The sequence below is a fragment of the Lemur catta genome, chromosome 2 (assembly GCF_020740605.2).
Source record: "Lemur catta isolate mLemCat1 chromosome 2, mLemCat1.pri, whole genome shotgun sequence".
NCBI classification, from domain to species: Eukaryota; Metazoa; Chordata; class Mammalia; order Primates; family Lemuridae; genus Lemur; species Lemur catta.
The window spans coordinates 74,434,652-74,451,107 of NC_059129.1; the positions used below are offsets into that span (position 1 = coordinate 74,434,652).

At 38.7% G+C, this 16,456-nt stretch overlaps 1 protein-coding gene across 1 annotated transcript in view; it reads left to right on the forward strand.

Annotated features, from left to right (window-relative positions):
* The window catches only part of CD109 (CD109 molecule), a 120,492-nt gene that overhangs the window by 85,766 nt on the left and 18,270 nt on the right, over positions 1 to 16,456 (forward strand). The window contains exons 23-26 of the mRNA XM_045543897.1: positions 2,021 to 2,197; positions 11,867 to 11,948; positions 14,636 to 14,864; positions 16,182 to 16,347. Coding sequence (XP_045399853.1) covers positions 2,021 to 2,197; positions 11,867 to 11,948; positions 14,636 to 14,864; positions 16,182 to 16,347 — 654 coding nt within the window. The remainder of the gene's footprint in view (positions 1 to 2,020; positions 2,198 to 11,866; positions 11,949 to 14,635; positions 14,865 to 16,181; positions 16,348 to 16,456) is intronic.

A 16,456-nucleotide genomic window follows, 5' to 3' on the forward strand; every position in this document is an offset into this window, starting at 1 on the left:
TCATCCACAAACACCCTCACAGACACAACCAGAAACAGTGTTTAATGTGGGCACTCTGTAGCCCACTCAAGTTGACACATAAAATTAACCGTCACAAATGATTTGTTTATGTAATTGTGCCTTACAAATAACTGAAGAAAATGTTACATTTAATGGCATCTAAAGTAGTTTGTTAGGTCTTTAAAGTGTTGGGACCTAAGGTACTTTTTCAGAATTCTTTTAAATTTTACCTGCATGTGTAATTCTTTTTGTTACAACTCCAAACATCCAATCCCTAGACAGAGGACTTTATTTGGAGCCTCAGATATAATTCTTTTTTTTTTTAAGAGGCAGTGTTGCCTTGAGACTGGACTCCACTCCTGGCCTCCAGTAATCCTTTTGCCTCAGCCTTGAGTAGCTGGGACTGCAGGCCCGAGCCTCTGCCCTGGCCAATTCTTAAAAAGAATTAAGTAAACTCTCTGTTTAGGGAAATAAATTCTGCCTAAGCATGTCCTACAGTGTTGGGATGCTGAGAGATGCAGTACATACACACACACATGCACATATACACACAGAAGGAAGAAGTCTTAAATTAATTAATTAATTAATTAATTGATTTGAGACAGGGTCTCACTCTGTTACCTGGGCTACAGTGCAGTGGCGTCATCATAGGTCACGGTACCCTTAAACTCCTGGGCTCAAATGATCCTCCTGCCTCAGTGTCCTCAGTAGCTGGGACTATGGCCATGTACTATTATGATCACCAAAGTTTTGTATTTTTTGTAGAGATGGAGTCTCACTGTGTTGCTTAGGCTGGTCATAAACTCCAAGCCTGAAACAGTCTTCCCACCTTGGCCCCCCAAAGTGCTAGGATTACAGGTGTGAGCCACTGTGGCTGCCTTACCCTTGAATTTTAAATGTATACCACCACTCTGTACTTACAAATGAGCCTATCTATGGTCATAGAAATATTCTAAGGCTTAATTTTTATGCTTGATGTAAAGAATAAACTTTCAAATTTTATTTTTATGTGTTTTTTTTTTAAACTTATTTTGTAGCCCAGAGTCTGTGAATATTAGCTTGCTTCTGTGAACTTTGAGAGTCTTAAGTTTCTGTTCACTTTGAATATTGGAAACATAACCTGCAGTGGTAATAATGTAAGCTCTATGTATTCCTTTGTGTCAGCATCCAAAGTTTAAGACATATTGCCATGGCTGCTGCCTATTCACCTGAAAGGGATCTTTTTCTCTTTTTTGTATTCACTTTTTTAGGATCAGATTTTCACTAGGTATTTGTACTTGGTTTGGTGTAAGTTTTCAAAATAAACCACAGAGAAGGATACTCTTCTCCAGATAGCTTAAAACAGCAGGGTCAAAATTAGAACTCAGCCTTCATAGTTCTGAATTTTTACTAATTTTCCTGAGTCATGGTGTTAGGACGTGAATAGAAGAGTTTTTTAAGCATGCATTTTGTTTAATTTTAGATTAAGAAGAATATCCTTAATCCTTTTTGATCCTGAGAGTCATTGAAGTACTTATACTTGTGAGTTCTACTTTGTTATTGCTCAATAGAAAGCATTGAGAAATACTACAATTCCTGCTCTTTTAAAAAATATCATTTCTCAAGTACTTGTAGTGTATCGTCAGTAAGAAATCAGAATAAAGTTTTGTTTATGTGCAGAATACTAATAATAAAACATTTCTTTCCTGTGTAAGAATGATGGTGTCCTAATGGTTAATTCCTGACATATTGGTTCAAGATTTTTTTTAAAAAATATTTTTTTCCTCATTTATGCCATATCTTTAACTCAGCTAAAAGTCTTCTAATTAATCACATGATCTACAAATCCAGTACCACTACAGTATTATTTTTTGACCAGGCTTCTTAAATCTTGATGTAAAGTTTCTACTTTGTTCCAAGCAGTGGAATAATCATTGCTCTAATGGCATATGCCTTCTGTCCTCAGTGGAAGTCTCTTCGCCATCAGTAGGTAACAGTCACTGAGTATTCACTGAATGAATTGAATGTTTTGTGCTTTCAGGAGATGTTCTTGGTCCTTCCATCAATGGCTTAGCCTCATTGATTCGGATGCCTTATGGCTGCGGTGAACAGAACATGATAAATTTTGCTCCAAATATTTACATTTTGGATTATCTGACTAAAAAGAGACAACTGACAGATAACTTAAAAGAAAAAGCCCTTTCATTTATGAGGCAAGGTAAGCATTTTAGAAACCTACTTTTGTTTGTTAAAAAAAAAAGTTTTTCTTTGTTTTTCAGGCAGGGTTCACTCTAGACCATATTTCAAAATACACAGATTTTGTCTGCGGTGGGTGATGATGGGTCTAGATGGTGTTGAAACATGCCAGAAGTGCAAGCAGTGGGAAGCTGGTACCATTCTTCCTTCAGCTAACTGTTCGCTCATTGCTGCTAAGGTGTTTGTTAGCAGTGGTGTAAGGAGTTAGTTTCTGCGGGGGTTTTTATTATAATAAAGGATCTGAAATTTAAAACTATTTAAAAGTCTAAAGGAATGCTCATCCATTTGTTCATTACACATATATGGAGCATCTCCTAGTGCCAGGATCAGTTCTAGTGCTGAGGAAACAGGGAGTCAGGGCCTTTCCTCATAAGGAATTTGTTGCTTGGTGGAGAAGATGGTGTGTACATCAACACATGAGGTCCTGGGGTGGGACCTTCTCCGTACATTTAAAATGTCAATCAGATGGGGTTAGGAGAGAAATGTTTGTATGGGGAGGACCTGTTGACCCCTCAGAAAATGCCACACCAGTGATGACTCTACCCTGACACCTTGAGAGGTGGAAACTGTCCACAGACACCAGGCGATTTGTGTCAGCAACTTGCTCATGGCAACAGTTAAGGTGAGTTGAGTGCTTGGTGTGTGGCAGACTGTGTTCTAAGCGCTTTACGTCTCTATCTCATTGAATGTGCACAGTGAGTATTATTAATAGTACCATCCTGTTTTTTGCAGTTGAGGAAGCTGAGGCACAGAACAGTTAACTGACTTACCCAGGGTCATATAGTCAGTAAGTGGCAGAGCTGGGATGCAGACTCTGAATTCATGCTCTTAACATCCGCACCTAGGAGAAAATGAAGTGTTGTGAGAAGTGTTTAATGATGCAAATTTGGTTTCCTGAAATACTCCAAAAGCCAACCCAAAGTTACAGTCTCAGTTTTGCATTTCCGCTTATCAGGGGATCTCTAGCAAGATCCTTGTGTGGCTAAGTATTTCTCTCTGCACAGTTTATATGATGTATCCTGATATATCCTATCCATCAAACTCATGAGGATTAGAAGGGTTCATACAACATAATTAGAAATGCTTATTCAGTTAATCTAAGAAAAATAAAGCTCAACACTTTCCAACTCCTAATTTTTTGTTTTTGCTTTTTTATAACAAGTTAAATGCAAAGTAGAGGCAAGCTATCAGCTGTTTTGCTCACTTTTCCATAGAAGAATTAGAAAACTCAGTAAAGACACCATTAAAAATTTTTTTATTATTTCAGCATATTACGGGGGGTACAAATGTTTAGGTTACATATATTGCCTTTGCCCCACCCGAGTCAAGCCTCAAGTGTGTCCATCCCCCAGACGGTGTGCATTGCACCCATTAGGTGTGAATATGCTCATAAAGACACCATTTTGAGGTGAGTCTTTCTTCCAGGTTCCCTCATTATGTAGCCACCTGTTTATCCTAAACTAATTCTATGTAATAATAGTAATAGCAACTAACTCTGTTTAAATGTTTTCCACGTTTCATTTAATTTTTGGAAAAACTCTGGGAGGTGGGTGTACTGTTGTTATTTCCATTTTAAAGATGAGGAAATTGAGGCACAGGGAAGTTAAATAACTTGCTCACGGTTAACTCTTCCCCCCAGCCAGTGGTCCCACCCTGTTCCTTAGAACACTGTGGTATAGTTCTAGTTTGCAACGCTCTTGGATTGTTAGAAGCAGAGGGGTAGGATGGGAAGGACCGGGAATTAGGCCAAGATGCTTGAATACCACCAGCGTGCCAGAGGTCTCAATGGGGGTTCTGATAAGATGGTGAGGGAGAAACATGGAGTCCTGTAGGGAAGGAGATGGCAAACGTTAGCCCCTCTGGTGTCGGATTAGACTGCGGTGAGTAGTACAGGGTTGGGTTCTAGTAAATGAGCCGGAGTCAGTGTCCAAAGATCTCCCCGGGGTAGGATGACACAGACGAAGGCTGAGTGGGAGTCAAGGGGTTGTGAGTCAGGAACAATGCAGTGTGTGAGAGGACAGACCAACGGAGACCAGGGTTTAGAGTCAGGGCTGAGCAGGACCTGAGTTCTGAGTGGGGAAGGACATAATGGCATATTTACCCTCAGATTATGGCCAAGCCCTGAAGACACTGTGGCCGGCCCTCAAGCCCAGGAGGTGGTTAGGTCCTCTGGGAAATTCTCAAAGATCTGGCAAAAGTTGGTGTTTTCTGTACAGAATTGCCTATGTAAAATTATCCTTCTTTGTACATGTTTGTGGATCAGTCATATAATCAGTCATATTATATATCAGTCTCATATATATAGAAATATATACATATAAGAACTGCTTTTTAAAAATTTTAATTATAATTAAGTTTAAGAAGTGGTACCAAATGGTCTCTGTGGCATATTGTGTGCCATGCTAAAAACAAATGAGATCTTTATACATTGGCCTCATGGCTATAATGAAGGAGATAAGTAAAGAATATTTGGGATTGTTATAATCCCAAATTATAAAAATTTGCATCTTTTGAGGACAAGATGTCAATTTGTATTGAAGATTTAGTTTGTTTGGTTTCACGTAGAAAGTACCCGGGAATTAGGCTGGTGCGGTGGCTCAGACCTGTAATCCTAGCACTCTGGGAGGCTGAGGCGGGAGGATTGCTTGAGCTCAGGAGTTCGAGACCAGCCTGACCAAGACCCTGTCTCTACTAGAAATAGAAAAATTAGCCAGGTGTGGTGGTGCATGCCTGTAGTCCCAGCTACGTGGGAGGCTGAGGCAGAAGGATGGCTTGAGCCCAGGAGTTTGAGGTTGCTGTGAGCTACGATGACATCACTATACTCTACCCAGGAGACACAGCAAGACTCTGTCTTAAAAAAAAAAAAAGAAAGTACATAAGAATTAGATTGGTGCTTTATAACTTGTTATATTTTTATAAAATAAAGTAAACTATCTTTGAAAATGCCACATAATTTCATATTTATATATGCTTTATGAACTGTCACTTTGCCTAATCAAATAGTAATGCTTTAAAAAAATGATAAATTTTAAATAGCTTGAGCCATTTAAGGAGTGATAACTCATTCCTTAAAAATAATTTGAGTTTGTGTCCCAGCTATATTGCTCTGGGTCAGCAGCTGTCCTCAAAATAAGGGGTTCAGATCCTCAGTGTCTGTTCTTTCCCAGAAGCAGCACTGGTCTTCCAGGCCGGTCCTGACCAGGTGGGCGCCACACTGTAGTTTTTCACAGTGGCCCTCTGGGCATCTCTGCCGACTGCTTGGGAGCCTTCCTCACATTTCTTGGTCATTAGAAAGTGCAGAGTTGCCAGAGCAAAAGAAGCATTGTTCTCTAAATGCCAAAAAAATCTTCCAGATTGTTCAGGATGATGAGCACGGTGCTGTAACGCAGGGGAGTCTCCCTGGGGAGGACGTAGAGGCCAGGGGTTCAGCGCGGGCCGTGGAGGCAGTCAGCCCTGTGCGCTAACTCCGGGCCCCAACCTTGGGCTGGTTTCCACAGCCTCTCTGAGTCTCCATTTTCTCACGTGTAAGACAGGGGTAATAAAAGAACCCCTTTGGTGAGGCTGTTTTGAGGATTAAATGAGATATTTTAGCATTTGATTCAACACATAGTAAGTGCATAACAAATGTCAGCTATAGTAGAGTTAGTTGCTTCTAACTGGAACCAGGGTCTAAAGTCAGCAAGTAAATCCTGTCCATTCTGTCTCTAAAAACAAATGGTAAAATGCTTCCACTTCTCTCCTTCCTACTGTTAGTTGTTCCGTGCAAACAGCATCATTGGTCACCTGCCCTGCTGCAGTGGCTTCCTGAGCAGTCTGTCTGCTTCTGTGTTCACTGCCTTTTGCTACATTCTCCCCGTGATAGAAAAGGAATTTTTTGAAAGCATCAAGATCCTGCCACGTGCTTGCTTAAAATCCTCCAGTGGGTGACTGGCCTCGGCCTTCAAGGTCCTGCGTGAACTGGCTGGGCCTCCCTCTCTGCCCCATCTGCCGCCACTCTGGGCTCCCCATGTGGCTGCATCTGGAGCCCTCCCAGCTCCACAGCGAGTCAGGGCCTTGAGGCTCGTTCCTCCTCTCCTGGAATGCTCTTCCCAGATCTTTCCATGGCCGCCACCTCTTCATCATTCAGGTGGTGTTTCCTTCAGAGTAGCCTTCCCTGACCAGTTAGTAAGTCTCATGTATGCTCCTCCATTTTATTTTTTTCACTTAACATTATTTAATATTATCCCGTCCATCATCTGTCTTCTGCACTTAGAGGGTGGGCTCTGTGACAGTGGGGGCCATGTTTAATCTCTTCTTCATTGCGTTGCTATGTGGTCACCTCAGTAAATACAGAAGGGATGAATGAGTTACTGTCAGTAGGAACTCCTTTGGACTTTAGGTTCAGCATCCTAATGTGGAGATTGGGCCTAGAAGGTCTCTGAAGTGCTCCTACAGTGTGGTGATTATCTGTGGACACCAGCACTTCCACCTGGCCTTGGCAGGTCCTTATCAGCTAGGAAATGTGACCAGTGATTTTGATGTGTTACTCTTGGTGAAGTCAGCTGGTAAAAGTCAGCACAATGGAGCTCCCCAAAGTACATCATCTCACACGCTGAACTAAATTATATTTCAAAGTAGGGGACAAAAGCTTCTTGGTATAATGTTTTTCATTATGAAGTCAGTGTCTCATTTCAGAAACTCTGTTTTTTCTCTTGCCATCACATGTGCCAAAGTCCTTTAAATATACTGTAGTTGTTTTTATTTTTTAAGAAATTAAAGTGGCTTTGGTATGAGTCATGATAATATTATTTAAATGTCATTTATGAACGGCGCATTGTTTGACTTAAATCATGCTTGGCCCGGGAGCCCTGTAACCTAACCCATTGTTTTTTCGGTCAAAACAACAGCTACATCATTGACGTGTCTTTGCTGTCAAAAAGAAAAATAGGACCATAAAACGAAAACTGTTTTTGATAAGGACTGGAAATCCTGAATCTGCTAATTGAAGATTTAAATCACTTGTTTTCCTCAAATATTTAAATCACAGTGCCTGCAGCTCAATTTTTTAAGTGAGATTCAGGCCAAGTTGAGTTGAAAACACAGGAAAAAGTAGGCTTCAGAATTCTGATGCTATCATTGGTCATGAGTATAACTAGAGGCGATAGTGAAGCATAAAAAAAACTCTCAAGTTCTCATTTTCCATTTTATGTCATAGAAAGTAGAAAGTTAATAATGATTAATTTCTTTTTTTTAGTATAGAGAATATTTTTTATCAACTTTTTGCCAGTGAAAGTGCTTGATAAAGTCACAGGAGCTGATTCTACTTTTATTTACATGCGATTTTGACACTTGTAGTAAGCCATTTTTTTTTTGAGACAGAGTCTGGCTCTGTTGCCCAGGCTAGAGTGCCGTGGCATCAGCCTAGCTCACAGCAACCTCAAACTCCTGGGCTCAAGCAATCCTCCTGCCTCAGCCTCCCAGAGTGCTAGGATTATAGGTGTGAGCCACTGCACCCTGCCAGAACGTTACTTTTTGATATGTTTCTGTGAACAATACTTTCATCTTTATTATGATAAATTCTGAGGATTTTACATTCATGGTTATTCCAAAGGAAACTCATGACCCAGAAAAGTAGATATTTTGTGTGACCCTTATAAATAGCGGTTCATAGATCATTATCCTAACAGCTTCATGACTTCTGTATTTCAATTTTCTAGAAGTGTCTGGAAGTCTGATTATACTAGTACTTCCCAAACTCAAGAGCTGTTCATAAAACTATTAACTTGAAGGTGATACTCTTAAACTTTTGGAGAAAACTATGTTTTTGCATTTCTCGTTTATTGTGATGAAGTCTCCAACTTAGGTGATTACACTGGAACGTTGAGTTGTTGCCTTAACAACAAACATTATAGTCAAGTCAGCAGTATCCTTTTCTGCTTGTGGGATGGGAGTTAGGCCTGATACCCTGGGATGCTTTGGAGAACAAACAGCTGAGGGTTCTCCAATGATGCGTGGTTGGTTTAGGATGAGAAAGGGACCCTCACAGGAGACTTCCACCAGTTCTTCTCTCTCGGTTCTGATTCCCTCCTTTATTTTTCCATGGGAGTAGAACTGGTGGTTTGGGTTTTCCATTTTATCTAAGCTGGCTCAAGAAATTCACTCCACAACTGGAGATTGATTATATGTGGTCTCTTATCCCCTGGGCTGGCTGCCTCTGGTGGAAGAACAGTGCTAGTTGTTGATATTAACGGGGAATGTTGGAGGTCAGCCACCTGAGGGGTAATTTCCATAAGCACTGATCTCAGCTCCATGATCTCATCTCTCCGGCCAGTTGCACAATGTCTCAGACTTGGAACCGCAGTTGTTGATGTGATGTAGGGGCTGGGAGGCATATGGTCCTCTCCTCGGGGTTGGTCCTTCTTTCACAGAAGTACCTACTGTAGCGTTTGAGGGCCTCAGACTTCTTTTCTCTTTTCCCCTCCCTGCCCCTTGTCTTCTCTTCTTTCCTCTTTTCTGTTAGATTGAGCTCACAGTCAAACTCTGGGTATCTGAAAAGTTTAGTCCTGCATTGAAAATTGAGGTAAAATGTCCTGGACTCTTTTGCTGATTTGCTTTGTGAACATTAAAAAATTAATCTGCTTCTCTGTGATCCCTGACTGCTTCTGAAAAAAGAGACACTATACTGTGTTTTTTTCAAGGTTATTTGAAAATTAAAACATGATAAAAGTAAACTAGGTAGTGATAATGCCTTCACTTAATTTTTTCCATTCTTGTTTATCTTATATTTTGAATATGTAGAACATTAACATGCTTCCCCAAATCATACTTATTTTAAAAAGTATATCCGAAGAGGTGTCCCTCCCTCTCATTTTCCTTCTCCCTACCCCTCGTGGGTAACCTAGTTCATTAGTTTCTAGTTTATCTTCTTTCTCCATCTTTTTGCAAAAATAAACATATGCATGTATGTTTTCTTATTTCCTCTTTTTCTTACACAAAAGGTAGTATAGTATGTATGATATACAGTGTATATAGTGTGTATATATATGTGTATACTACTTTAGACTTTGCCTTTTTTTACTTAACAGTATATCCAGGAAATTACTGTGTGTCCGTTCACAGAGACATTCCTCATTCTTTTTTCATAGCTGCATGGTGTACTCCATTGTGTGTATGTACCATGACATATTCAACCAATCTCCAATTTTTGCACATTTAGGTAGTTTCCAATATTTTACAATTACAAATAATGCTGTAGTGAATAATCTTCTGCATGTATATTTTTGGATTTGTAGGTATATCTTCAGGGTAGATTCCTAGGAGTGGGATTATTGGGTCAAAGGGTAAGAAAGACATTCCCCTTTATAGTAGTTGGCCCCTGCTGAATTCCCTCTAGCAATGGGTGAGTGCTGGTTTCCGTACAGCCTGCTCAGCAGAATGAATGCTCAGACTTTTGAATCTCTGCTAATCTAATGGGTGAGAAGTGGTATCTCAGTGTAGGTTTAAAGTGCATTTCTGCTACTGTGAAGTTGAACATGTTTTCATATATTAAAGTTTGTCTTTGTATTTTTGTCTTTTATGACTCGTCTGTTCTTATCTTTTGTTCGCTTTTTTCCACAGGACTTTTTATCTTTTCCCCTAAGTTTAAAAAAATTTTCTCTCTATATGTGTATACATATATATATAATATTAACATATAAACATATAAATGAAATTTATATATTATTATTGATATTAGCTATTTGTTCATCTTATATGTTGTGAACACTTTCTTTTAATTTGTTACTTATTTTTTTAGCCTTGCTTGTAGTGTGTTTTGCCATGGAAAAGTTTAAAAACCATTTGTGTGGTCAAATTTATCAATTTTTTTATTTTGTCAAATCTGCTTAGAAAGCCTTTCCCTATATCTGTGTTACAGACTAATAATGCCTGTTGTTTATTGAGAGCTTGCTATGTAAAAGGTACTGTACTAGGGATTTTGCTTATATTAATATTATCGTGTTTAATCATTGAAAGAGCTCTGTGAATTACTAGGAGACAGTGACTTTGGAGCCAGATTGACCATGAGTAACTCCTAGCTTCACTACCTACCAGCTGTAGGGCCTTGTGCATGGTGTCTGCATTCTCTGAGTTTGTCTCATTATCTATAAAAAAGGGGATAATAATAGCATTAACATCATAGGGTTGTGAGAATTACCTGAGTTCATACCTGCAAAAGGCTTTGAACAGTTCCTGACATCTAGGCAGCGTTGAATAAAAGTTTGTTTTTTAATTACGGTACCATACTATTTCAGTTATAAATATAAAGATCATAATCTAATGCTCCCTTCTTCAAATTAAGCAAAATTCTGTCATCACTTTAAATGTTTATGTTCCTTTTCAATAAGTCTTAAAGGTCACTGTGTAACATAGTGTCTTGTTTTTTCACACATTTTGTCTTATTGTTGCTTGAGTCAGGTACTCTGAATCTAGGATTTCTTATGGAGTAGCTCAAGGAGAAAGGTTTGAGACTTAATGGCAAGAGCAGATTAACTGTAATTTTAAACCATTAAAGCTCATGTTTTGTTAGTCAAATATGAATACTTATGGTTATTGCTGCTTCTAAAACATGGTATTCATAAAGTAAAACTTGTCTGTTACTAGAGTGCACTGGGGATTGAATTCAGTGTTTCATGAAGGAGTGTGGTTGCCAGCCATGCTGCCATGCTCAGGCTGTGTGCCCCCATCTGCCAATGGTGGAATCCTGTAGTTTTCAGGAAGGATTCTTTATTATCAGAGAATCATCGATAATGTCTTGAGCTGGAAATGTTCTTGCTTTTGCTTGCTTTTTAATGATAAATTATTGTTATTTTCAGTTCATTTTTAGTAAGTTAGTTTATTGTGGGTTTTTGGTGAATCCTGTAGTGTTTGGCCTACAATTTCTCAATCACTGCACTTTGAGACCTGTATGCATAGTTTTGCAAATATGAAACATCTGCTGTTATTAAAGCAGATACATGAGCCTTAACCTCTTCCTAATTTACTTCTGTGTTGATACTTCATTACCACCAGCACATACTGTTGTTTTTTTTAATAGAAACATGGAATTGGTGTGGTAGGTGGACCAGTTGGTCTTTTGATTTATCTCAGTTGGCCGTGAACAAAATATTTAAGAGCCATTGTCTTAGATTATTTAGCATTTTTCCCCTTTCTATTGCTGGCCTATGAACAGTTTAACTATTCATAGTTTACTTTCTAGTTGAACCTTCAACTTTAATTCTTATATCCTAGATAGTATTTTTCTTAGGTAGCAAACAATTTTAGATGATGAAGCATTGAAACCATTATGGTGAACACTAGAGAGTTAAATAAAACTCTACCTTTAATTTGTGTGGTTTTGAATGGCTAGAAGTGTCATCCACACTATAGTATTCTTCTGAATTTACTTTACTTGCTGGATATCCCAGTTCTTATTTTATGCATTCTGCTTGAAAAGCCCTGGCATTTTAAATTTCCTACAGCACTTAAAATAGAAAGTACTCAATATTAGCTGTTGGTTTGATTTCTTCTTTACCCTTCTCTGCCCATATTTTCTCAATATGAGGTCATGATTAGAAACTTTAATTCATTTCAAGTTATGATGATGTTGAATATTGTTCCATTTTTGTGTCTTCAGGTTACCAGCGAGAACTTCTCTATCAGAGGGAAGATGGCTCTTTCAGTGCCTTTGGGAATTATGACCCTTCTGGCAGCACTTGGTAAGTGTTTTTGCCAACTGGACAAATCCGTGTTGTGGAATGGGCTTTCACTAGGTCGCAATGGCCGTGAACTGGATAGACATGTCTCTGTGTATTATAGACTGGGAGGCTGCTTTTCCCATAGCCTGGCTTTAAAAGAGATTCTCCTTTTAAAATATTATTTTAAAACATTAACAAGTCAAATGTTTTTATTTAGAAAAGATAAGTCATAAATCCACTGTTTTGCATTTGGGAAAAACAGCAATAAAGATAGTTTATAATGATGGCGCAGCTGATAAGAAAAATTGGTTAGAAATACTGGGTGATTGTGACATAGCTTTTTTCTTAATCTGACATGGATAATACAAATGTTTTGTTAATACAGTCCATGTAGTTTCTTTAAGATTATTTTTTGTGAAAAATGAACAGTTAACGGAATTAAATAGGAACATCCAGAGTTTCCTCCAGACTGGAATCTCCATGTAGCTGATTTTGGACAATTGATCTCTCTTCTTGCACGTATCTTCAATTTCCTATTTTCCCCATTGAAAGACTAACTGTATCAGTCGGGTTAGACCAGGTGTGCTGTGGCAACAACCTCCCTCCTAAATCTTAGCAGTTTATTAACGAAGGTGTTTCTTGCACATGCTGCATGTTCATTTTGGACCAGCAGGGGGCTCCGCAGTCGTTCTTCAGCGGCCACCGTCGCACCAGCTGAGTGGGAGGCTGCAGGCTGACCACAGTCTGGAAAGATGAGGCTGGAGTCTGTAGCGCTGGCAATCAGATACTTCAGTCTGAGTGGAACATTTCTACTTACTTTATGATTGTCAGAGCTGGTCACATGGCCATGCCTAACTTCAAGGGGGCAGGGCAGTGAATTTCTCTGTGTACCCAAAGTAAAAGAGAACTGGGTGTTATTGCGTATTACTAATGTTTACCACACCAAACCTTTTATACGATGAAACAGATCTGCTTCCAATTTTCTCTTGGCCTGAGTCAGAATATAGATCCATAAATAGAAACGTTTCAGTGTTTTATTGCTTAATGTTCTTGTCACCTCAATATAGTGTTCTGTGGCAGAGATTGGCAAACTTTTTCTAGAAAGGGTCAGATAGTGAATATTTTAGGCATTTCGGGCCACGTAGAATCTGTTGCACATTTTTCCCTCCTCTCCTTTCTCTTCTTCTTCCTTCCCCCTCTCTTCCCTCCTTTCCTCTCTTTCTCCCTCTCTTTTTTTCCTTCGTTCTTTTCTCTTTTCTTTCCTTTCTCCTTCAAAAAAATATTCTTAGGTGGTGGTGCTGGTGGCAGATGGTGGGGGGTGGTGCACACATAAACAGGCCCTGGGCTGGCTTTGGCCTGACGGGCAGATTTGGCCCACAGGCTGTAGTTTGCTGACTGCTGTCCTGTAGGAGAAAAAATATCCATTTCCCCCACTTTAAAGTACTACAGTGGCTGACCGAAGTGTGTATGAGATCTTCTTTGGTAAATACCTAGAAGAGTCCAAAGATGAGTAACCTTGGAGAACTTATTTAACTCTCTTGGACTGTCGAATTCTAAATCTATAAAATAATGAGGCTAGATAAGATGATTTCTAAGTTCTTTGTCAAATCTATATTTTGTGAGTTGATCTGGAGTTTCTTGGCCATGCTCAAGTAGAAGCCAGGTCAACCTGCTAGGCAGAGTTGTTTACATTGTCTCTTTGCTGCCTTTCTTTTCTTTCTTTCTTTTTTAAATTCACAGTATTGTGGGGGTAAAGCATTTTGGTTACATGAATTGCTTTTGTGCCATTTGAGTCAAAGTTATAAGTGTACCCATCACCAAGATACCATGCATTGTACCCGTTAGGTGTGAACCCCCGCACTTGGTTTCTACTGAGTTTTACTACCATATGTGCACATGTGTGTTGATTGATTAGTTCCAGTTTAATAGTGAGTACATGTGGTGTTGGTTTTTCTATTCTTGTGATACTTCGCTTAGAAGAATGGTCTCCAGTTCCATCCAGGTTGTTACAAAGGGTATTAGTTCACCATTTTTTCATGGCGGAGTAGTACTCCATAGTCTACATATACTACATTTTATTAATCTACTCATGTATTGATGGGCATTTGGATTGTTTCCACATCTTTGTGATTGTGAATTGTGCTGCTATAAACATATGAGTACAGGTGTCTTTTTTATAAAATGTCTTTTTTCCCTTTGGGTAAATACCCAGTAGTGGGATTGCTGGATCAAATGGTAGGTCTACTTTTAGTTCTTTGAGATATCTCCATACTACTTTTCATAGAGGTTGTACTAGTTTGCAGTCCCACCAACAGCGTATGAATATTCCTTTCTCTCCGTATTCACGCCAGCATCTATAGTTTTGGAACTTTTTGATAAAAGCCATTCTCACTGGAGTTAGGTAATATTGTGGTTTTGATTTGCATTTCCCTGATGATTACAGACTGAGCATTTTTTCATATGTTTATTGGCCATTAATCTATCTTCTTTTGAAAAGCTTCTGTCCATGTCTTTTGCCCACTTTTTAATGGGCTTATCTGATTCTTTCTTGCTGATTTGCTTGAGTTCTTTTCTTTCTTCCTTCTTCAGTGATTATTTCTTGTGTGACTCTTCTGATGGGGGAAAAAGTGTTGTTTTGTCTGCTCAGTGTTATTTGGAGGACTTTATAAAGTATTTTTTTTTTGTAATTTTTTCTTCTTTTCATAAAGGTTGTCAGCTTTTGTTTTAAGATGTTTCCTTGAAGCTGATCCTTACATAGATATTGATCAGAATGTGTTACACAGAACATATACATGGCTCAAAGGACGTCAGAAATCCAATGGTGAATTTTGGGAGCCAGGAAGAGTGATTCATAGTGAGCTTCAAGGTGGCAATAAAAGTCCATTAACACTTACAGCCTATATTGTGACTTCTCTCCTGGGATATAGAAAATATCAGGTATTTAATCTTTAATTTAATAAATGATAGATGGGAAATTCAAGGAAGGTATGTCTCAATGGGTCAAATATGTGTTCGGAAACTTAAAGAGTTTTGCAATTTTGTGTTGCATTTAAAATCTGAATTTGAACACCCTTTTGCTTTGCATTTGTGGTCACATTCTAAAATCAAGATAAAAATATTTTATCCACTCTTTGAGATTAACTGAGAGGATTCTAAAAATGCTTTCTAATATATGTATTATACTTGCTATTGGTAAGATAAGTCAATACATATTTTATCATTGGAAGGGTTAATTTCTTGGGGGAAAGAAAATTCTTTAGAATTTGAGAATGTGTTCTAGCAGGTTTAGGTTGTGAAGGATTTTTTATTTCTAAGCTATCATGGGACAATTACAGTGTCTGTTAATTGAGTGCTAGCTATACCTACACTCTGGAAAGCATGGTAAGTGGGCAGGGATGCCTGGATGAGAATCAGGGTGCAAGGAAGGTTATGCTAATGAGCTTATTTTTTCTCCATACCTGTCCCCGTGATTGATGCCTTTACTCTTACTGCTGAGTGCATTTCATAAGATCAACAACAGCCATTCTCTTTATTAAGCTCCCTGCTATTTTTCTAGCCCAGTATTAGGCATGTAGGTGATAAGTGTTTCCCTGAATTTAGAGCTTCAACACCTGAGATCAAATATGAGAAATATGATTCTCAAGCTATATTTTCTGCTCTCATTTGAGTTTATGATACTCAGTGGGAGAAACACTGGCAAAAGCTCTACTTCTTATTTCTTCTAAGGAATGGTGCCTGTTTACTTATAAAAACCGAAAAGCGATACTCTTTTCTTTTTTTTTTGAGACAAGAATTTTGCTCTGTCACCTGTGGTAGAGTGCAGTGGTGTCATCATAGCTCACTGCAACCTCCAACTTCTGGGCTCAAGTGATCCTCCTGCCTCAGCCTCCCGAATAGCTGGGACTACAAGCGTGTGGCACCACACATGGCTAATTTTTTTATTTTTAGTAGAGACGGGATCTCACTCTTGCTCAGGCTGGTCTCAAACTCCTGAGCTCAAGCCGTCCTCCTACCTCGGCCTCCCAGAATGCTATGATTACAAGCACGAGCCACCGTGCTTGGTCTTATTTTCAAAATGCATGGCAAATCTTTAAATGTCAATGATCATTGTTAATTCCCATTGCCTAAGACATGGTCAGATGCTTAATAGACACTGAAAATTATTTTTTTAAATGAATGTTTTAAAATATTTTTTGTTTATATATGTGATAATGGGTTATTTTGAATAGTAAAAAATATGTTTTTTCTTTGAAGCCTAATATTGATGTGCAAGATTCTATCAACTTTTTGGAATCTGAATTCAATAGAGGAATTTCCGACAATTATACTCTAGCTCTAATAACTTATGCGTTGTCATCGGTGGGGAGTCCTAAAGCCAAGGAGGCTTTGAATATGCTGATGTGGAGAGCAGAACAAGAAGGTAATGTGTGGGGCCTGTTGAAGTTGGTAGACTGTTGTGTATTATGAAATATATAAATTACATGAGAAAATTTTATAAGCCAGTTATGAAGTTGATTATGTTTGCATCT